Source organism: Thermobia domestica, chromosome 9 (genome assembly GCF_964235325.1).
Source record: "Thermobia domestica chromosome 9, izTheDome1.hap1.1, whole genome shotgun sequence".
Lineage (NCBI taxonomy): Eukaryota > Metazoa > Arthropoda > Insecta > Zygentoma > Lepismatidae > Thermobia > Thermobia domestica.
Window position 1 is genome coordinate 122238025 of NC_137462.1, and position 24846 is coordinate 122262870.

Consider the following 24846-nt stretch of genomic DNA (forward strand, 5'->3'; position numbering starts at 1 on the left):
CATATGAGTAAACACCGGCTAACAAAACTCGCCATCTGCTGAGAGTAAGGAATAACCGAGAAAGTTTCAAATGAAAAATGGATCTACTATCACAATGTAAACGGTCAGAATAATGGTTGGATCGTGATTAACCATCGTGATTGGATGGTGTGAATAATCCATGTCTTTCTGATGTGAGGTGAAAGCATCAGTTCAGATCGTTATGGTGCAGAACTCGATGAAATACACTACAAACTTGTCCTCAGGTATCCAGCAATGGTTAACAGATATGGTGTCCTCTTGCTGGACGGCAACGTTCATTCATATGTCGCGCAAAGGACGGTGCAGACTCTCCGTGAGTTGCAGTATGAAACCCTTCCTTCTCTACTGTGTTCCCCCGGTATTTCTCCCACTCAATACCACCTCTTCCGGCATCTCGATCACTTCCTAGGAGGGAAGATTGTCCCTGGTGATTGGGCTGTATAACGTACAGGTGAGGACTTCCGCATTGTAGTTCCAAATTTCTTTCGCCACAGATTCCAGTTATTGGCTGATCGATGGCAAAAGTGTTTGGTTGCAGAAGGCGAATTTTGAGTAGCTAAGTATTTTAGTTTTTCACACCGACTTGATATTAACGAGGTCTCGATTGATACGCCATTTCCTGGTAATCTTTTTTGTAGATATGATCTATCCAGTAAGAAATACGTGTCAAAAAATGTGGCATCTTTAGCAGTTGTACTACGTAATAACATTTGTTCGTTTGTTACTATTTTTTGTTCTTTGGATGATAAGCATTAATGTTTGATAACATCTTGTGTATATGTACGAAGTGGGTGTAGATTAGTAGTTAGCGTTCTTGCTTTGCAATCGATAGGTTCAGGATTCGTTTCCGGAGGATTTTTTTTTTTTTTTTTTTTTTTTTTTTTTTTCGAGATATCCCTAGTTCTGCCAAGCACTACCTTTATATAAACCCTTTCCGCTCCTTTTTCCATCGTTATTCTTATTAACTATTAATAATTCCAGAGTGAATTAGCTTTGTATGTGGGTCTGGAAGCTTGTTAAATGTATAAATGAGTGAATATATAGTGAAAACAAAGAAACGTCAAAGCTGGCATGGAAAGCAAGTTCTAATCAGAAAACGTTAGAAACCATTATCCATAGCACACAAAGTAAGAATGAACTTTTTATTACTTATTTCATGAGACAAGAAGAGAAAGAAGTTCAACACAAAAAGAAAAATTACGGAACACAAGTAAATATTACCACTAGGTGTTTTTACCAAAATTTTCTCATAATGTAGAACTAATATGAATAGAAAGGCATCATAAAAGTAATATATTCATCGATAAGAAACAAATAAAGTAGTAAGCAGTACGATCGTCTCCTGTGTGTGGGGGGGGGGGGGCGAAAGAAACAGGACTTTTGTTCTAAAAAAATTAAGTTTTATACAAAATTCTTTCAGTTTCCTTCAAAGTACTCTCCATTAGATGCGATGCATTTCTCCAATCTTCTTTCCCACTGTTTGAAGCACCTCTGGAACTCTTCAAATTTGATATAGTCCAGTGCACTCTACGAAGCTCTTCTTACAGCCTCCACATCATCAAAACGCTTCGCTTTTAGATTTTTTCATTCTGTGGAACAGGAAAAAGTAACACGATGCTAGATCTGGCGAGTACGCCGAAAAAAAATAAAAGTTGTTAAAATACTAGCTGTGCTCCATTATTCTTGAGGCATCACTTGTGTTTAGCAGCTTCCTACAATATTACTGATTTGTTAACAAGCACTGCTGAAATCTAGATAAATTATTTATTTCCTGTAGATATTGTCCAGGCGATATTCTGTGGTCAACACTTTTACGTTTGAAATTATGTCATGACACCGGTGAAGGGCTCCGCAGAGCTTGTTCGCCCTAAGTCCCGCAAAGGGTAAGGCCGCCTATAGTTCTCACATAGTTACTTGACTCCGAAATTCAAACTATTGCAACCACTAATTAAATGCTGACATGTCAGCGTGTATTTCAAAACTTTTTATATCTCAATATATTCAACACAGTAACATGCAGTTCTTCATTCCTTCGCTTAATTTACGGTGTCTTCAACATGACGTGGTTCTGCAAGGTTTTGGGACTCAGGCGTGTTCTATAGGTATCCACACCCAACGGCGTACCACAGTGAAGAAAAGGTTTTTACATTCTACAAACCAAGTCTTTTTTTTTTTTTTTCAAAATATGAAAGCAGTAATAACTCACTATACATATTATTATTATTATTATTATTATTATTATTATTATTATTATTATTATTATTATTATTGTTTGTTTGTTTGAGATGTACTTAAGATGATATTTCTGCTTATTTGTTTTCTCATTATGTTTTTCATTGTATTTTTATCTGTAATACCCATTGCATATATATATATATATATATATATATATATATATATATTTGTATGTTTCATTTTTATGTTATGTTTAAATGTAAGCGCCCAATATTTGTATAATCCTTCTTGGGGGCACTTTGTGGCTGTAGCTGTTTGTCCCTAATAAACATTTAAACATTATTACTATTATTATTATTATTATTATTATTATTATCAGTATGCTGCTTAACGTAGCATGAGTCTGGGCAGTTCGTGAAATGAGAATCGCAGGTTGTAGGAAATGGACCAATAAAGTCTTCATATAGAAACCAATATTGTTTATGGAAGTCCATTTGTTTGACTTCCCGTTTGTATGATTATAGATTAGGGTGGTCCTTATTTTTCCACTTGCGAATTGTTTTTGGAATCACCCTCTAAAACGATTCTATATCAGACCAAAGTAACCCATGAGAAAAATTAGCTTTATTGAATAATATTAAATGGTAACCCAAGCGATCTCAAGTTTTGAATGCATTTTCGATATACAGTATGAGGCAAAGGTGTCATGTCCGTTTGGGAAGAATGAATTCGACACTAATATCGGTCATTTGCTACTACTTTTACATGTCCCGGTAAACTCCCTTGGTCCGAACTTTGACAAAAACGTTTAACTCTGGTCTGGAGCCTAGACCAAGGTATTCGTGACTAAAATTTGGTAACTCTCGGTCAATTTGTCTGATTCCCAAGCCGGTTCCGGTAAACGCCCCCCTGAGACTCCCCTGGTTCGAAATTTGAAAAAAGGGCTTCGTCTTGATCTGGGGCCTGGGCCAAGGTACCCCTGACCAAAATTTGGTAACTCTCGGTCCACTCGTCTGATCCCCAGGCCGCACACAGACAGACAAAAACACAAACAAACTCTTTTTGTTTATATTAGAAGATAGATTGTAACTGCATTGAAAACTTGAGGTAGCTTGGAGCGCCATTTAATTTATTCAATTGAGCTAATTTTTTACATACGTTACTTTGTACAATATGGAACCATTTTAGGGGGGATTCAATAAACAAGTCGCAAGTGGAAAAATAAGGACCTTCCTTGTATAGACAGTTATAATAATAATAATAATAATAATAATAATAATAATAATAATAATAATAAAAACCTTGGCACTGTTATGTGTTAATAATAGTCGTAAATTGCAATTGTGTACATCCATCTACGCAAATGAAAATGATAAAGGGAATGAGTATGTAGTTGTTTTAATTATTTTAATGTGTTGATATTCTTAATTTGTTGTAGGCATTAAACAAGTTCAATAAATACATAACAGATAAACCGCATCTCCCTCCTCTCGTGGCTACATCCCTGTCCACAACACAGTGGATTGAGTCCAAATATCGAGTTAGTTTTAATTACTCTATTATATATGTTAAATAGAACTCAGATTTGGCAAACATAAGGGATAAGGAATTACTATTAGCAGTGTGTTCATTAAATCCATTCTGCGTCATCTGCGCACGATGAAAAATCACATTAGCCTGTTTTTACTATCTTTCTTCACCAAGAAATACGTGAGATAGTGCGAATGGGAATCTGAAATATGGTTGGTCACGCATTCCATTTTAAAATATTGCAAAACTTACGTAATGCATTCACCAAACTCATGTTTCCCAACAATAAAAAAAGAAAGAAAAGTATGAACGGATTTTGCCGATGTTCTTTCCTTCTTTTAGTTTTGTTTCGTTAACTGATGTAAATACGCAGCTTTCTTTTGATTTTCAGCTTCATGGTAATTTACTTTTGCTGACAATATTTCAAACATCTGTGCCCTGAAACTTCGAATTTCTAAACCATGGTTATAAACATATTTTTAAAATGTCGTCTTTGAAAACATAACCTGAGAATATTTATACCAATTATGTTACACTTGCATATTTCTATTTACTTTAAAAATATATAATTTTCGACACTTTTCTTTCAGATTGCACCACCTTTCAAACCTCTGGTGACGTCTGACACCGATACACGGTACTTTGATTCTGAATTCACTGGTGAATCTGTGGAATTGACTCCACCTGAACATGATGGTCCTTTGAACAGTATATCTGAGGAAATGGAACAACCTTATTTCTCTCAGTTTTCATATCAGGACCTTAGTTCAACACTAGGAAGCTCAGCTGCAAGTGGGTCATTGGCACGAAGTATTCAACAGTGAATAATTTAAGTTCTATGGTGCTTTGTGCTGAAAACATTGTTTTATTATTTTTATTTTTTAGTTTTTTTTCCCCTCCATAGTGCTTTGTGGCATTCTGAATTCACTGGGTCCTCTCAAGGAGGACATGTGAAACAACTTCGTATGCCAAAACTGAGTGGTATCAGCAGCTGATGTTCGCTCTATGAAGAAACCTTAGAATTGTGATAAGTATTTTGAAATTCGATGGTCTGTGTTACAGGTATCCTGTAAGTCCCATATATAAAATAATGAATTGGGCAATTGACATATACGTTATAATAATGTTGAACTTTTTACCCCTCTTTGATCATGTTAAAAATACTTGCCTATAAATCGTGTATCTTTGGGTTCTATTTTGTAAAATAGTCCTTAGAATTACAATGTGTGTATTTGTGTTAATGATAAGGAAGAGTGTAAGAAATGAATGAAAGAATGAGGTTTTCCGCATACTAATAATCGCATGACGTCGATTTCTGTACTCCAATTTAGTTGCTCCTGTGTTAATATTATATCTGCTTTAACTCGGTTGATTTCTGTTCGTTATATAGCGATCGTTATATTAAAATAACATCTTTCCTTAGTAAAGAATCTATACGGATTCCAGTCAACATCGGAATTATTTTTATTTTAATTTCTTTCGCGCCATTACTTTTTACTATTAGATCATCGAAAATCATATGCAAAACAAGTTAATGCTCTGGCAGTTTATTAAAAGAAAAGGAAAATATACTCCATAGTCATATATGGAGATGATAATTCAGCCTCTGTGCTTGTTAAGTAAAGATTAAACAGGTATGAATTAAAAGGAGGGTGGGTTGATAATTCATTAAATGTTTTAGTAGTAATAAAAATATGAAACAGTTTAACACTCATCTCACTTATTTCAACTTCGGATTGCTGAATAACGCTTCTTTGAACTTTTAAGCTTTTGGCTCTCTTTTGAACCCTTGCGCATTGAAGATAAAAATAAAATATAAACAAAGATAAACTATCAAGGAAATACAAAAGAATGGATTTGCCGAGGAAGATCGGTGAATATACACCTTATCTATTCCTTCATTTTACTTTTCTTCTGTTTTTATCGTTCGTAAAGAAGGCTCTAGAGGAGAACCGAAAGCTTATAAATGCAAAGATTATTCAGAAATCACAGCTTGAAGTAAGAGACATAATGATTAAATTCTTGAGCGAGTTAGCATACTGTTCAATTTAATCCTACCTCCCACGAAAAACAACTGTATAAAATCTTGATTTAAATAATGTAACCCATGTTGAGTTCTTCTGTCATGCACACTAGAGCCTTAGCAATACGCTTTTACTCGTAAGTTCTAGAAGCAAAAATCTTTCATCATAATGGTAGTAATTTCCTTTAGTTAGTAATTTTCTTTCATTTTATGGGATTAACTTCTGAAAATAAATAAGCATGACTTCTTATCTACTCTGTTGAAAATATGTAGAGCTTTAAAATAGATGACGCTATAATACATAGTAATAAGCTCTTTAGCATTTTCTTTTGAGATATAAATAGCTCTTCAGTATACTTACATGGAGATTGTCGAGTACTTGTTTTACTCAGATTGTGTCGACTGGCAATGCTGTTTATGAATTGATTAAAGATATTCTTATCCTTAATTTACTGTAACTTTCTGATCCAAATAAGTTTACATTTTTTTTTTCGTTGCTGTAGTGTCTTCTTTTAATTTTTTCATATTAATAGAGAAAATAAATCTTTAGTTACTTATTACAAAATAAATTTTGAACTTAAACTCTCGAATTAACCACTACCTTTTCTTGTATTGTATATTATATGTAAACAGGGAAAGTTCAGTGACAAATATAATTGATTTCGGTAGTTTTGTAACAGTGACATGATCCCAAAGAAAATATAATTGAAAACAAGAATTTATTAAGTAATTAAATAGCATACATACATAGATTGGCCCATAACTGAACATATTTACAGATGAGAGAGTTGTTTAACTGCTGTAGATTTTTTTCTGGATAAGAATCTTTATATACAACACAGTTGAGCACTCCAAAACGTTTGAGTTTGTTCTTGTATACTTTATCTTCCTTACATTTTCATGGAGTAAAATAATCCTTTAGAGCTTCTTAATTCTATCTGGATTTTTGTAAATGAAAACTGATTATTGTGTAAATAGAGATTTTAATTATCTTTTGCAACAGAAATATTTACTTATATAGTTGAACAGCTATGATGAAATCTTATAAGGAAATGGAATATTTTCAAAGAATATATATAAGATTATTTTTAAATTTTACTTTGATTACCAGTGACCAATATTTATTGTAATGCCTTTACGAAAAAAAAAACGTTTTATTAAAGAAATTGTTAATATAACTTCTGTTGTGTAGCATTTGTTCAGTTACTGTGGTGATGGAAAAAAAAAAAATATGGCGAATTTTCTGATTGCTTTAAGAGTTACTTCAAAGAGGTATTTCGAAATCAGCTTATTTATTGAAAATGTTTAATTGTCTTGGGTTTGAGAAGTAAGATTAACATTGTAATCTTGAAGATAAGTGTAAAATAATTTTCGGCTGTATTAATTCTATTAATGTTTAAGTTCAGACTTGAAGACTTTGTTGACCTCATTGTCAGTACTAGAGTAAAAAGAAGAAAAAAAAAATACTATTATTAATATTTGTGTTGAACCTTAGTTAAAGCTGTGGATCCGTAATTTCTGTTGCGTTCTTTTATACCAGTGGATCTGTTTTTGTTGCATTCTGTTGTGAAAGAGTTCACGACATTACAATATAAATAGAATTTTTAATCTTGTGTGGTTGTAATTTTGATCTATCAAATATGTTCTGTCCTTTCCACTTAACTATCCATTGTTCCCTGCATAGATAATAATCTCAAAAGTTTATTAGCATGTTGTAGATATATTCATGTCCTCCCTTTTTAAAAGTGAAGTGCGAAATATGTATGTAATGTCAGGATAAACCGAACATACAAACATTATTAAAAGCAGTTGTATAAAATCTCAAGAAGGATCATTTAGGAACACTGAACAGGAAAGCAGCGCCAGTGCTAAGAAGGCCGCGCCATTGACGACATGAACCACGTTAGAGCAGCGATCTTTAACGTCTTTTTTAGTAGTGAAAATATTAAACCAATTTATATTCACCACAGGATGAAAGTGCAGTGCGGTAATTTTTCAGACGTCCTGCAGCAAGTATATGAGAGATGTAGATAGTTTTAAAAGTGGTGTAACTTCCGTGGAGGAGGACCACGACTGCCTCAGACACATCGACTGGTGACAAACATGGCCACAGTGGGAAGAGCTTGTGAAGGAAAATAAGCACATTAGTTTGAATGAAGTAGCTACCATTTTCTTTTAATCCACACAATTGTCCGTGATATATTGCGGTTTTATAACGTGTCTGCGAAATTGATGCCACCTCAGTTGGCTGCTTGCTGACTTGAAAAATAATGGTATTTTATGCCTGTGAGGAATTTATGCTTTATTTTTAGGCCGAAGACAGACATACACAGAATTGTTACAGGAGATAAAATTGAATCCACTAACCTGAAGAAAAGAGAGCGAGCAAACAATGGCGCCATAGTATAATCGCCAAAACTCAAAAATTCCGCATCCAGCCATTAGCAGGAATAGTTCAGCTCACTCTCATCAGGGATGAAAATAGTGTAATTTTGGAATATTACAGGGAGAAGGGAATAGTGACCAATGCTTCGTAAGCAGATGTGCTCCAAAATCACTTTCGCAAGATTTGTGACAAGTTGGTGCCAAAAATGCTTTATGACGGACAAAGGAAAAACGGCTTGACATTTCCCGTCAAGTGTTGGAGCAAGTGGAGAGTGGCCCGGCCTTTTTAGACAACGTAATAACAGCCGTCGAATTTTGGGTGTTGCAATACAACCCTGAAAGTAAGCCCTAAAGTTCGGAGTGACATAACAAAGAGTCCCCACGCCCCAAAAAGGCAAGGATGTCGAAGTCGACGATCAATAAAATGCTCATTGTCGTCTTTGACGAGAAAGGAATGGTATACAGGAAGACTACAATGCTGGAAACTCGACTACAATAACTCGCAAGAGTCACATCACGTTCGTTGTGACATCATTACTGGCTAGAATCGACGTTGTCGCTGCCACTGTACAGTCCCGACGTTGCCCAGCTGATTTTTCTATTCTCAAAGTTCTAAAGTTCAAAAGAAGGTTGAAAATTCGCCATTTTGATGACGTTGTGGCCATCCAAGTAGCAACGATGGGTGTTCTAGGGAGGTTGTCGAAAGTTGACTTCCAGGAAGCCACTGCGTGGAATTCGCGCTGGCAGCGATGTGTCGATAGCCAAGGAGAATACTTCGGAGAATTTTAACAAGTTCTACCAATCGGATCAATACATTTTATTTCCAAAATAATCCAGTCTCATTACAGGCCAAATAAAGATATTCGTGACGTTCAGATATTTTATTAATAGTAATAATAGATATGTTGTATCTCTTCTGAAGTTTAACTATCCTTTATATAATCTTGTTCAAAAAAGTTGGCCATCTATCTTGCTTTAAAAGGTCATATTCTGGCACCGTATAGAGTATAATACTTTGACTCGAAATAAAAACTCAAGTAGCCAAAGCAAATACACACTTGTTTGATTTAATTCTGACTTGGGGAAGAGTACAGGGGTTTTCAAGAAGAGATGTCCGACCTTTTTTGACAAAACTACAATCATTTCCCTTCCAATGAAATTTTCCATGTCTTTATTATTTTTTCAAGTCCTTGATGAAACCATATTTGGTGTGAGGAATCACGTGGCGAGCTGTAGTCATACTGATTTTTAGCATCCTACATTTACTGCTTTTATTATTGAGTTTAGAATAGATTGAAGAGAGAGAGGTGAGAATCAACTTAAGTCTGCAAATATTTATACCAAAGCCACACACAGAAACGCGCAAAAAGCGAGTTTATGTGGGTTATGTGTGTACATCCAATGTTACAATGTATAGAAAACGTGGGTTGAAAATAAAGAACTGACAACATTGCCATAGGCGAGTAAATGCATAATTTTTGTGAGATGTGCAGAGGTGGATTAATCAGTAAGCAAAATAATCGCGTACTTAGGACTTCAAGCGCAGAGAGCACCATATCAATTTTCCATAGTCCAATTTACCATGCAACACTGGGCTATATGGTACAACACTGCAAATGGTGCAGCTGATCCAATATCCGGAAATCACTGCCCATCCTCTCCACATTAAATGAAAAAGTAATCACTAATATATATATATATATGGTACATTAATAATAAAAGCACACAGAGTGCAAACCTACACAAAAGGTCGTGAACTTGAGAGAAGTCTCTACATAGCCTAAATTAAAGCAGAGGAAACTTTATATGCAGTCTGCGAAATTCGTATAATTTTTGTACAACGTCAGTACCGAAAAAAAAAAAAACTGCGGAAGTAATAATATTTGGTCTAGGAATTAATTCGTGCGGTTGGTACGCACACATTGAAGCTGTAGTACAAACACAAAATACATAAATACCTTAAGAAAAATATTGTCCATCGCTAGCCACCACTTTCGCCCATCTGTCAGGCAATGTACGGATTCTGTGGCGAAAGAAGTCCTCATCCTTGGAAGCGATCCAGTCAGAGACCCATGTTTCGATATCTTCTGAAGAAGTAAACCGCTGTCCAATCAAATCGTTGTTCATGCAATCGAACAAGTAGTAATCCGAAGGAGCAACGTCTGGTGAATACGGCGGGTGGGGTAAAACTTCCCATCCGACATTTTCTAAATAGGTTTTGACCGGTTTTGCGACATGTGGGCGAGCGTTATCATGTTGAACAATAAGTTTATCATGTCTGTTCTCCCATTCTGGTCGTGTTCTGGCCAGAGCTTGCTTCAAACGCATTAATTGTCGTCGATAACGTTCTCCATTCATAGTTTCACCCGGTTGCAGCAGCTCATAGTACACCACACCTTTCATATCCCACCATATGCACAGCATAACCTTTGCACAGTGAATATCTCGTTTTGGTTGTGATGGACCTGGTTCACCTGGTTTCACCCAGGCCTTTTTTCGTTTAGGGTTCTCGTAATGGATCCACTTCTCATCACCCGTAATAATTCGATGCAGAAACCCCTTTCTGCTCTGTCGTTGAAGCAGCAATTCGCAAATGGTTTTTCGTCTTTCAACGTCTCTGTCTTTCAATTCATGTGGAACCCAATGTGACATCTTTTGAATCATTCCCATGGCTTGCAAGCGTTTGGAGACTGTTGTTTGATCAACGCCTAATGCTGCTGCAAGTTGTTCCTGCGTTTGACACGAATCCTGCTCGAGCAATGCTGTCAATTCTTCGTCTTGAAATTTTTTTGGCTGTCCAGCTCGCTCTTGGTCTGCCAAGCCGAAATCACCACTTCTAAACCATGCAAACCACTTCTGACACGTTCGCTCAGCTAGAGCATGGTCACCATACACTTCCACCAAAATACGATGACTTTCAGTCGCACTTTTCTGCATGTTAAAGTAATGCAGCAGGACACCCCGCAAAAACACTTTATCAGGCACAAATTGCGCCATGTTCACTTAACTACAAACTGGTGTTGTTGACGCTTTAATCCACTGCCCTATACTACGAACGATACGCGATGACAGGGGTTTGCAACACATGTGTGGATACACGGAACTGTGGGACGCTCCGTTCGTTGCGCCATCTCTTGTCCACCCGCACGAATTAATTCCTAAACCAAATAATAATAATAATAATAATCGAGATTGCAAAGTCTTTGATCAGATCCTCAATCATTACTATTATCAATCATTATTTAATGATTAAGGATCTGACCAAAGACTGCAATTAAAATATATATTAGGAAAACTTTATTTATAAAGTGGAAGTATACAGAATAAGTTATTTTCCAGAGACTTTTCGATTCAAATTTGATCACAATATATTCCTGAGGTCTCCACCAGTGTTTTCGGAAAATTTTAGACCACAGAAACCTCATAAATTGCACAAAACTATGATAGAATTTTTCTTGAACATTACGTTTTTATTTTATTTATTTATTTATTTATTTATTTATTTATTTATTTATTTGAGAAACAAGGCAACGTTCCCCGACACCTACCGATCACTTTTTAATATTCGATACTGTAATAAATTGTACAACCAAACCGTTTTCTCCTCCTTTCCTCCAAGCAAACTTCACCCACTTAAGTTTTAGTAAACAAGTCTGAAATTTACAAAAATTCCTTCAAGTGATACACGATTTCTGAGATTCCATAAAGATAACATATTATACTATCAAGAGTCAATGTTTCGAAGTAAATTCGAGAGTTGCACTATGAAATATTTTCTGGAAACACTTTCAAGAAATAAAATGTGCTATAATAAAATCAAACTCCGTGAAAAAAAATGCAGATTATTCCCGTAAAATAGGGTAGACCAAACGTTGGAAAAACTTTAGGTTATTTTCATCTTTAAATAATATTGATTTTATCATCCTCTTGCCTAGTAGGAGACATTTGGGGGTAAGGGGGCGGGGAGAGCAGCTTGCAAATCTGTAGTGGAATCGCATGCGAAGTTTTTGGAAAGCCGCGTAGTTTTTACAGGATGTCCATTTCACATATCTTAAAAAATAACGTATAATTTGTAATAGTTATGAATTTTTAACGATTGGCAATTAAAAATCAACTCTTGCAAAATTTAATTGATTAAATTATAAAAAAATAACATAAAATTGTAAACTGATTAATGTAATCGTTACTTTCTTCAACGGGTTAATTACATACCTAAAATAAAATATAACCAAATCTTCCTCTCTCTCTCTCTCTCTCTCTCCGTGTCCGTCCGTAGTTGAAATGTTTCTGAAAATAGTGTTCGAGACCTCAATAACACATTATGACCAAATTTGGAGCAAGAAACCGGAGGTCCTGTTTATCTACTCCGCCCATTGATGACAAATTTCATCGTAATTCAGGGCAACTTTTTGGGACCTTACCAGTCTGAAAATCTATTTGGAAGCTCAGAAACACATTGTGATCAAATTTGAACTGAAAAGCCAGTAGGGAAGTGTGATATTCTGAAATATGGATGCCAAAATCAGTCACTAGCTCAAGTCGACACAATAGTATCGCAATCGCTGAAACAAGACTATACAGAGGAGAAAATATTGTGATTTTTAACACCGAATAAAATGGCATTTTAAATCAGCTTTAGGTTCCTCTAATAAGGATTGTAGTTTTTAAGACATTCTACCCCCTGTTTTTCTGGCTATGATATCTTGTATGAAAACAAATGTTCAGAAGTTCTCTATTTAAAATTAATTTTACTCCAAGTAATAAAATAAGAAACTTAATTGGTTAGTTCATTTGGAGTTTAGCATCTCGTTGAGCATCAAACCTACATGCGACGTTGACCTACAGTTTAAGGTGGGATCCAAACCAATGAATTCCCACCGAGGATCGAACCCGAACCTTTCACTTCAAAGTCGCGTTTGCTAACCATACAACGAAAAGTCGTGAAAAGTACACTAAATAAATCCATATACAATTTCATGTGATTAGTGGCGTACGCAAGGGATTTCTGGGTTTAAGACCTCTTGAAAAAGAGATTATGAAAAACAAAATATGCTACTGCGGTGATAACGTCTGATAGGAAAAGAATAATGGCCCCAAATTGCTGTAAACATTCAAATTACATAGTCTAGTAACTACATCATGCTAAATATCTTCCAAGATTACAACACTTTGAATTTCAGTATATGAAATAATACAGCCATTATCAAAGTACGATAATAGAGGAATACAATTTTTAATTTAATGCCCCACGTTTATACTCTTTAGGCTAAAGGTGATAGGCGTTTATTGAAAATGAATGATTATAAAACAGGTGGGGGGGGGCATAGCAGAACATGCCGCGATCTGCGATGTGATCGCAGAAAATTTGCCGCTCCTGTGCAGAAAAATTGAAAGAGGAAAAAATAGCCAACAGAAAAGTATAAAAACATGCCTGCTAAAGTTGCAGTAACAGATTTCCGAGACAAATACTCTATTACACCATTGTGTGAGGCCGTATGTGAAAGCTTGGATTCTGTGGTTACTATTATGATGAAGAAAAAGCCAGCAGGAAAGGATTAACTTAGTGATGATATTGGAACTAGGGCTGTTCCGATAATCGAGTAATCGATAAAAATTCGATAAAATTTCAAAACCATTTCGTCGATAAACAATTTTAATTTTATCGAATTATCAAACTTTCGAGACTCGAAATGTTTGAGGCACTCGAAACGTAAGAAGCATTCGACAAGTTCGAGACTCTCGAACTGTTCGGGACTCTCATATTGTTTGAAAGCAGCAAATACAGAAATATATCAATATGATCGCATTTGTCGAGTCGCTTGTATATTTTGAAAAAGTTTGGGATTATCGGAGTATTCGGAAGAAACGATGTCTTTGAGGTTATTAGTTGTACATAATATGTATTACATATATGCAGGGTGTTCATTTTAAAAGTTGTCTGCTTAGAAATGAAGTGAAAGAAAAGTTTTTTCTCCACAGATCTGTACAAGACTTAAGCAGTCTGTCAGAAAAGAGAGAGAGCAAGAGAAAACTTGCAACACCCGAACGGGATTGGAATCCAAGACACCATTATAGTCTACTAACAGTTACTTTGCCGATTGCGCCAATAGTAGGCAGAAAAAGAAGTTTACATCTGATTTCGGGGGTTTAATTTAAAGTTCTGGATAGAGGTAAGGAAATTCGATAAGGCTGCAAACTTATCGAACTTCCGTTTCAAAAATTTATTATCCGGCACTCGAAGCCCTTCGAGTATTTGAGACTGCCGAAATTTCGTGTAATATCTGAACTTCGAGTATCAGTGAAACAAACCTTGAGAATGTGGGTGCGAAGCTTTCTATTATAGGTCGTCCTGTCTGTCTGTATGTGACATCCGATGATAACTTTCGAACGAATTGTCCAATTTTGATTGAACTTAACTTTTAAATGTTTTCCTTAGCTTTCGCCAGATATTTATTGTTTTAGTTGCCGTACAACAAGGGGAGTTTTCACGAATCCGAGTATTTGTTCTTACTTTGAGCGTAGTCGTGTGAAAGCTACAATAAGTTTCGAATGAGTTGTCCAATTTTAAAGGGGATTGGTTTAAATACATATGTCAAGTATATGTTGCTCTTGGTTACCGTACGACATTTGATTTTATACATACGATGCCAAGAGGCTCTGGGGCATTACCAACCTCAGATTCAATGGATACATTGGAGGGGGGGATGCGGCCGAACGACTGAGATCAATAAAGTTTGGAGAATTAACTCCGCACTCTCTATATGCCCTCATGGCATGGTACTATGCACAAGGGAGAACTTTTCATATGACAGAAGGAGACTAAAGGAAAATGAAATGAAATCTTCCAGTTTAACGTCCCACGAATATGCCCTGTAAGCTAAAGGAGAAGGATGATTAAGGCAAGTGAATAATGATGGAATAATTGGTGGAATGAGAATGGGAGGGAACGGGAATACCCCAAGAAAACCCTACGGACACGATATTGTCCACCACAAACTTAGTTGTTCGGGGATCAAACCAAGGAGAGAGAAAAGGGATGAAGGGAAAAGGGGAGAAAAACATACATGCTCTGACTTACATTTCATATGGCTCTGATTCAATTTCCATTTCAAAATAACTTCCGATCACTTCTTAAGGAAAAAAGAAAAAAACATTATTTCCTCAAGAGTTCTCTCAGCTGCTTAGTATTACGTTGCAGACTTTCAAAGAAAGACGGTCGTGCAGTTATTTGCTTTGCAGTTGTTGAAAGAAATATTCTCTCTCCTGTCGTGTTTTACATACAATACTTATCACTGTTCCTTTCTTTTCCAAAACAAAAAAGCCAATCAATGTCTTTCAAACCCATTGCGATTACACGGACTTCAGTTGTAATCAGATTTTTCTGTGGGAAACAATTTTATACTAATTCAAGCTGAAACGTTGCTGGAAAGTGTGTTTAAGTTACTGTATAGTGAAAATGTCAGCGAAAAGATTATTTGTGTGGCATTATTACAATACGTGCGATGACGAAGTTAAGTGGAATATTGGTAACATTACTGTAAAGCTGTCATTTCTTCAAAATCTGGAAACACTTCTGCTGTTATCAACCATATGAAAACAAAGCATCCACTGAACTGTTATGAATTTAAAACTGAGTCTGGATCTGAGAAACGTGAGAGAAGTGTAGATGATCCACATGAAATTGAAGTATTATCTACAGATGGAACAGCTAATCAAGATATCGAAACACGTCCTTCCTCTTCAGCTTCAAGCAGGTAAGAATTGAAGAAATTAATATACAGGGTGAAGCAAAAGTCTGGATACACCTCTATAGAAGTCGAACGGTGTGAGTAATCATAATGTCGTTTGGTATGGGGTGTCTATAGGTGGGGACGCAACTTATAGGAGCTATGGCGACAGCGTCGGTCATCTTGGATTTGGGTTACATTTTTCACATGGGAAGGGAGTCATGTTGTGTATCATTTTACACTGCCTATTTCTGAAGAATACACCTGTTCAATCCGTTTTGCGATATCTTTATTTATGTAGGCTTATGACGTTAAATTTTGGGACACTTGTCAGTCGGCATTACAGCATATGCTCAATATGACTTCCATTGCGCTGCATTCACAATCGGAGTCTTTTTTTGCCAGTCCTGCTGCACACGTCGCAGGGCCTATGGGTCAACAGAGGCACATGCCTTCTCAGTACGCCGGCAGAGATGGGCTACGTTGTTGATTTTTACCTCGCACACAATTGATTTCAAATAACCCCACAGATAAAAGTCAAGAGGTGTGAGATCAGGGACCGTGGTGGGGAGTGACAGTGGCGCTGGAGAACATTGTGCTTTTCTGGTTCAGTGTAGTGCGTATGATTTGTATATTAAGTTAAATGCGGTTGTTCTTAATATAAATTATACAGAAATTTTCGTGGGGTGAGTTGGGTGAAGTGTTCCAATACGAAAGCAATATGAATTTCCTCTCAAATATTATTATTATTATTATTATTATTATTATTATTATTATTATTATTATTATTATTATTATTATTATTATTATTATTATTATTATTATAAAATCGTATAGTCAACATTATAGGAAGGAATGGGAAAGTGATTCAAAATTTAAAGGCTGGCTAAAGCCAGTTGATGGAGATTCAACCAAAGCATTATGTGCTTATTGCAAAACTACATTTTACGTAAAGGTAAGTGGCATTGATAAACACCTTAAAAGTAGAAAGCATGAAGAAAATTCAAAATTGCACACTTCGAAGACGCTACCTCAAATATCGTTTACCCCTAGTTATGAGTCCAACCAGAGTTGCAGAAGGCAGTGTTTTCGGATTCCGCGGCAAGTCCAAAAATTAGGTTAGGTCGAATCAAATACAGTGAGATTATTCGTGATGTGTTACCTCCACATTTCCAGCAAAAAAATTGTGACTGATATTGGAGATAATAAATATAGCATTATTTTGGACGAATCAACGGACGTTAGTGTAACCAAACAACTAGGTGTTGTAATGCGGTATGTTAGTGTATCTCAGTATCGGGTTATTTCAACGTTCCTAGTACTTGTTTCCCTCCCTTCAGCTAGTGCGTGAGACATCGCTTTGATGCTCGTAAACATGCTGAAAAATTTGGGACTGAATGTAAAAAATCTTGCAGGCATTGGCACGGACAATGCTTCGGTAATGACAGGAGTGAACAACGGAGTATACAGAATTTTGAAAGAATGATTCGGTTTGTCTCATTTAGTTCTTCTGGGATGTTTGCCATTCTCTACTGCTGGCAGTGTCTCACGCTTCTGAATCTACTCTTCCAAGGAATATTGAATTCCTTTTAAGGGAAACATATAACTGGTTTTCTTTATCACCCATCCGTCAAGAAGAATACAAACAAATAATGAAATCATAAATTACGGGGAAAACCCTTTGAAATTGTTGAAGATTTGTGCAACTAGATGGCTTTCAATTTGGTGGACAGAATTCTAAAGCAATGGCCTGAGCGACAAAACATAACCAATTTTTTCCTCGAAGGTCAAGATCTAAGGGTTTACGTCCCTACCATAAATCCTTCATTGTAACTAGATTTCGGCATTGCCGCTCCAATTTAGGTAGAACTGTTTAAAGCTCTCAGTATGGCTAACCCCATTACGGTTATCATAGTAGCACCGTACAGCGTTTGTTCCGTCTGGCATTTGCAGCTTTTACAGCGTGATTGAGGAACGTATATTTCGGTAGCTAGGTTTTGCAATCAGCCCACATCATGTGACAATATATGAAAGCGATTTTATTCTACTTTGTTCAGCTTAAAACACGAATTACTTTGATGTTTATTATGTCGGGAAGTATGTAAATGTTGTCGAATAGAGCAAATCTTCTTTACTCCCGATACAAGCCTTTGCATTATGTTTTTTTTTTTTTTTTCATAAATAACGTAAAGGCAATGCTCTAAATAGAAGAGGGGGAGTATGCGGGGTATACTTTCTTAGATCTTCCACTTCGAGCACTCCATAAAAAAGACAGTTTAAAACCCGAGATATTCCTATCTCGAATATTTTCAGTGCGTAGCTGATGCTTGTTGCATTGCGACATTGGGTAGGCACAGCCCCTCATGGACCGTAGCTCCAGGGAGTCAGTTTAGTACTTATCTATATTTCCTAGCTAATTTTCTCACTATTTCAATAAGCATTTATTATTTTATTACCAACGTCCTAGTCACACTGAAATATCACTCCCTATGAGATCAGCGAAGTCAAGCAGTCCTGGGTCTTGTCAGAGGAAAGATTGGTGTGACTATTCGTACTCACCAGACGGTGTTTGCGCTGCAGCGTCCACCCAGCGTCGTGAGGACAATTGGGAGCTACTTGAAAGAAAAAAAGTAGCGAACTGCAGTCCAGGAAGCAAGCATTAATGACGAGGGTAGCCGATCTGCTGACAACACATCACCCCACAGGAATGAGTGCCATAAGGCCAGGCCTTCTAAGGGCTGTTGCGCCAGGAATTTAGTTATCATTAGGCCTATTATTATTGCTAATAATAATAATATTAGTAGTAGGCTTAATAATAAAAATACTGCCTGTTTGTCTGCTCTGCTCGTAAGTACATTTTTTTGTAACTTTATGATATAGTTAGACAGGCCAATAATTGATAAGTTTCTTTCTAATGTGATTCGTCACGTTACTGGACGATAAAAACTGAACAAACTACAAATTAGGATACTATACACAGGAAATTAATATAAATTAAACATAACTTTCTTACAAGGCTGTCTGTATTCTTTATTATAAATTAACGAGAAATGTAACAGTTTCGGAAGTATATCACTTCCTTCTTCAGACTACTATTTCAACTGAAATCATAGATAACATAACATAATTTGTTATCTCTACCAATCAAGAATAATCTTTTTCATTAAAATTCAAAATATCTAGGAAATTAATAATGATAGCTTTATTACTCACATATTAATCTGCATACATTAATAAATATGAGGATCTAGGTACTTAATAGAATGTTTTTTAATCATTTCTTTTTTAAAGAAAAAAGTTTTAAATTGTCATTGTAGACAGACGGCCTGTCGAATAATAATAATAATAATAATAATAATGTTTTCCCAGAACATTTAACAAAGTTATCGTGTCTTGCAAAATGTTTTTGTTGGAGACAAGGATCATGTTGTCATGTAGACATGTCCAACAAGTGAGGATAACGAGAACGAGGACATGTTTTAAACTCTTGAAGTGTCAAGTTCCAATTGTTTATTTTATCTATTTATCTGAGAATTTTCAAAATGATATTCAATCAAGTTTGATATAGTGCTTTATGTGAGATTGATTATAAGTTGCATGAAGGGTATAAACGATAATAATAATAATAATAATAATAATAATAATAATAATAATAATAATAATAATAATAATAATAATAATAATAATAATAATAATAATAATGCTTTTTATAAAAGACTAACATTAGTGCACCACGCTAACTCCTAATAGTAAATCACGTTCATGCTCATTGCAATAATATAATGCAGTAATTTAGATTTGAGCATTTATATTTATGTATCTCTAAGTTCGTTGGTCGGCTAACTAAAAGAAATAAAATAAAATAAAATAAAAAGTGAATGCAAACAATTAGAGCTCTTAAGTATGATTTTAACCTATACCGGTAACACAGGCCTGCATTATTTCGGTTATGTCATGTTTTTCAACATTGGACGATGGATTCCTATGTATCTTGGTGCGCTTAATACATAAAATGATCTTGGTTTTTGTCCATCACGTCAGAATTGTTTGCAAATCGTAAGTATCACAATGTGTTCTATGTCTAAAAGCAGCACAAATATGAAACGTATGGATAGATATCAGGACATAGGAAATGTTGCCATCTGTTTGTTTATGGTAACAACTAATCGTTTGCAACGTAAACCGGCAGATCCGGCCTCAGAGCCTCATAGTACGCTTCGCCACTGGTTACAACTCAAAAAAAAAAAAAAAGGAAATTTTGAGTTATCATCGTTCAAAAGAGAATGGAGAGAGAAGCAAGCTCTACCTGCTGGTATTTTCGCATAAACGTAACTGAAAAAATAACGCCTAGATAGCAGAAATACCAGTATTCCAGGGAGCAATTTTGATAGAATAACAATTTAAAAGTCATTTTCCCACAAATATGTATTTTTGACTTGTAAGAGTCTTCCATCGGGTATGCGATATCACAGTTTCGGTCATTTCCACCGAAATCCAGAATAGGCCTATCGGTATCTTCGACTGTTTACAAAAAAGTGGCCCTGTAGTGGCCAAACGGTCAGTGGTTGGTGGTTGTGCCCATTGAGGCTTTTTCTCAGGAACACAATATATACACCATATCACGGTTTCAAACAATTTCACCAAAATCCAATGTCCATAAGGATTGTGCGGGGTCCTTTTCTTTTCATATGCATTTTATATAAAGTTCATAAATCACACCTTCTCGAGAAAAGTGGCACAAGTCAAAAAACCTAAAGGTCTAAGTTCGTATCCCACGCGAGAAAAATGACATAACTCGTAACTTGTTTTAAAGTTATTTTATAATCACAATGGTTTTTCCTTTTATGTGTAAAAGTGTTGTGAACATAGCTTTAAAATTATCCCAAAATTAGAGTGTATTAGAACAAAAATGATAAATTTCGTCTTATGTCACTTTTCTCGCGAGGGATACGAACTTGGACCTTTAGGTTTTTTGACTTGTATCACTTTTCTCGAGAAGGTGCGATAACGTTATCCATTTTCCAATGAAAGCACTGGATGCAATCTTATAACAGTTTGCAAAATTTTACCCTCCACTACCTTGGATCCTTTAACTTGCTCATGTTCAAATTGATATGTGAAGTAGAAAGAAATTCATTTAAATCAAACTGAACTTACAAGGAATGCTTCTCAATTGTAAAATAAACTTCGCCTATTCGAAAAACAGATTTAAATAGCCTCTCGAAGTATGTAATCTAGTCCAAAGTTTTACTGCTAATGGTGATAAATAATGAAATTATAGCACAATAAAGATTTGGGCAAAGTGAACTCAAACAATGGTAAAATTTTAAGATAAATTCAAATAACTTCAAACGAATTTAAGTAATCTTTAAGAAATTTTAGTAATATTATACACACTGTCGCAATTGTAATGCATTAACATCAATGCTGTAATATGCAGTGTTGCCAACTTGATATGCACTTTTTATTTGCAAATGTTATTATCAGAATTGTATAATTAAAATGTGAACGTATTTACCTCATCTTATATAGGATAAAATGTTTACAATGTAAAATCATTTTTCGATAGCCTTTGCTATGTTATAACGTACGCATAAATACTGATTTCGCAATAGTAATGTATCTACAGTAAGTTGTACATTTCTAAGTTGAGACTTATAAAATAAATTCCAAAGGGAAGTATATTTATTTTAAAAAAATAAAAATGAACCTAACTTAGAATGTAGTTTTATACGATGTAAATTTGGGATACTTTTGTACAGTTATGAAATATAATAACTACCTCATTGTCACCTCAACAATCAACTATAGTACGGAAGGTATAACATTGTTGGCTTCCCGCGAAAAATTGGAGTGACTTTTATGCGGAGTTGCCAGTTCGGTTACTCGTAGCTCGCTGAGCGCAGTAGACGGTTGAGGTTGAGTGACCTTGCAGTAAGTTAGGCAAATCTGAAGGGTGGTGATTGGCTATCCTCTTATCCCACCCCCAGGGACAAGCAGGTCTAAGCCTAGACCGCCCGTTGGACCGATATTGCATTTTTACTCGTATGAATCGGGTTTGCCCGATTGAACCATATGAATAGGGTTGACCTGATAACCCCGTTTTTATGAAAACATGCTTAGTCTGTCATGATTGTAAATAGTGTGTTGTTTCACTTTATTATCGTAACACAAATTGTTCTAATTATCATGTACGAACTTATAACGAGTCTATCGGGTCAAACAGTCCTAACAGGCCAAACGGGTTTATCAGGTATAAGGATCGAGTAAACCAAACGCAATGGGTATCGGGCGGATACTGTTTACCTGAAAAGTTCAAGCACTCACTAGCCTGCAATGGTTCTGTTTTTCAACATTTGATGATGGATTCCTATGTATCTTGGTGCGCTTAATCTAAAAAGGACCTTAGTTTGTTTCCATCACGTCAGACTTGTTTGCAAATGCCAATGTACCAGATCTAGTATATGTCGAAAAATATCACAAATATGCGACTTAATGGCGTAGTTGTATAATCGATATTACCTTAAAATCACCACACATGACCCATTGATGATCATCATACTTCATTTCCTGGAGAACAAATGGTAAATTTTCGTAACGTTCTTGCAAGTGTACAGAATGTCGCATACCTGTTTTCATTGTCAAGCAGGCAAACTGCTAGGTTTCGTTTCTACGAATAAATGAATAGTCTCCAATCAGTGCTTTTGTACGGAATGTTAAATGTCTGAAACAGTCCACACACATCATTGCAGAATGCTAAGTCTCCTCCTTTCGACAAATCTGGAAGAAATCGTTGTTCTCTGTGCCTGAACCAGGACAACGAAGTGCCAGTTGCTAGCAAATTCTTTTCTTCTGGCCTGGAACGAAGTAGTTCTGTCCCCTGTTTGGTGAGATGTAAGTCGCGAATTACATCGTTCAGTTCCGATTATGTCCATGGTTGTGGTTCAGACGTGCTAGGTTCGAAAGAGTCGTTGTTCTCGTCGGTGATTTCATTTTCGGAACCACCTACATCAGGCAAACGTTCTGGTTGCACTAGCACGGACACGTCTGGAATATGAGGGACAGGACATGACGCCGATGGCACTTTGGAGAGACAATGTTTCTTTTAGTCTTGATATTGAAACCGTAAACATTGGTTGAACAAACGCCACAATGAGCACTGTGATTTTGTGGCTCGCGGCACCCCATCGGAACGCGAAATCTGAAAGCCTGTTGTTCTCCCGTTAACCACCGTCTTAGTCCTTCAACACATGCACAGTAAACATAGTGGGGTGCCCAAGTTTTGTTTCGGTGTCCTGCTTGTATACCGAAATACGCGAGATACACGGTGTACCAGCACGTTTAATGATGCAAGTGCTGCATCTGCCGGTTTTACACCATATATTTTCTTTAACTTTGATTTTTTACAAAATAAAGTCAATACTTCAACATTTTTGTTTTTTTGGTAGCAAAATACTAGGTTGGAAACACTAGGAGGTTCTTGCATCTGAGCCTCACCAGTTCGCTAGACAGGTTTACGGGCTATGCTGCTCACAGAACGAAGCTATTATCGCTGGGTATTGTACGCATTGTTGAGAAGGCGCAAAGGCTGGCCTCTGGGAGTTTTAGCGTTAAAGGCATCTTTCAATCCTAATATGTTATAAAATGATTTCTTGAACACAGGATACGAAGTTTGTGTGTAGTATTATGTATTTCTATTAGTGATAACTTGTTTATTTTAGGTATATACTCTCAAGAGTTATTCAAAGTAGCCGTTTTTTCCTACATAGGGCCTGGTCCATAATAGCTTGTAAAATATAAGTCTAGTGCATTAAACGTATGTATAAATTTACCAAACGCTACCATACAATAAAATAATAATATTTCTGTGTAATTTTAGTTGAGTTTACCATTTCATAGAATCAGTGGGGTATTTACGATTTTGTTTTCTTGTTTCGGGAGAGGTTTTGCTAACTTTATTCCTGGAAATGTGAAAATTCTGTGATATATCTATAAAACAATAAAAAGTTGTGATAAAATTTTGGTGATTGCTTAAGCCCGGAAGCTACCCCCTTAAATATGTCTCTGCGTGGAATACAATATTAAATATCTTGCGTTGATTCAAATGAAGTTCCTTCTGAGCATTAACATTTCTAGTGAAGTCATTATCACGTGATGCATTAATTAAATGCAGTGTTGTACTTACTTTAAAGCGGGAGGTGCAAGTAACAAACACTTACCCCAAAAATTTGACAGTTAACTGTAAGAATGTACATTTTTTCTCTCCTTCCATTTTCAAATATCCAGGAAATAAAAACATCAAGTGAGAAGAAAATTCCCCTTATTTCCCCTGCAATTCCCAGACAGAAAATATGAACTGCACTTCAAAATATTTGCAGTGCAGCTAAATGGGAATGTTTCACTATTGCGTGTTTTTCTCATGTAAATATTTGTTTAATAATAATAATAATAATAATAATAATAATATAATAAAAATAATAATAATTGACTACTTTCCGTCTACTTTTGCTTACATAAATATTCATTCATTGTTATTAAATTAACTCCGCCCCCAAAAAAACTGTATACATGCACATAAATTTGACTCTAAACAGTGTTAGAAATAAAACTAAGAAAGTTCTTTAAAATACGTAGTTTTGGTAGTTTTTCTGTTTAACTCAATAAGAAAAAAGAATTCTGACTATAATTTTAAACATTTTATGATACACTAAATGTTATTGCGTTACTAGTTTATCGGGCCTACCCTACACGCTTCGCCACTGGTTTTAACACTTTTCCACCGAGTGTGCGATATGTTGTAGATCTTCTTATCATGAGAAAAAGTCTTAATGGGCACACCCATCAATTATTGACCGTTTGGCTACTACAGGTCCAAGTGTTTTGAAACAGCTGGCTATAACGATATTTGTTATCATGGTTTCAAGCAATTCCACCGAAATCCAGAATACCGTTACCTTCTACTGTTTTATAAAAAACAGTGACCAA

At 35.7% G+C, this 24846-nt stretch overlaps 1 protein-coding gene across 4 annotated transcripts in view; it reads left to right on the top strand.

The window, feature by feature from the left end:
* Akt (AKT serine/threonine protein kinase) overlaps positions 1-7362 on the top strand; it is a 203629-nt gene extending 196267 nt beyond the window's left edge. For all 4 annotated transcript variants that reach the window (XM_081771806.1, XM_081771804.1, XM_081771808.1 and 1 more), the window contains exon 11: positions 4317-7362. In XM_081771806.1, coding sequence (XP_081627932.1) covers positions 4317-4550 — 234 coding nt within the window. In that variant the 3' untranslated portion in view covers positions 4551-7362. The remainder of the gene's footprint in view (positions 1-4316) is intronic.
* The last annotated feature ends 17484 nt before the right edge of the window (positions 7363-24846 follow it).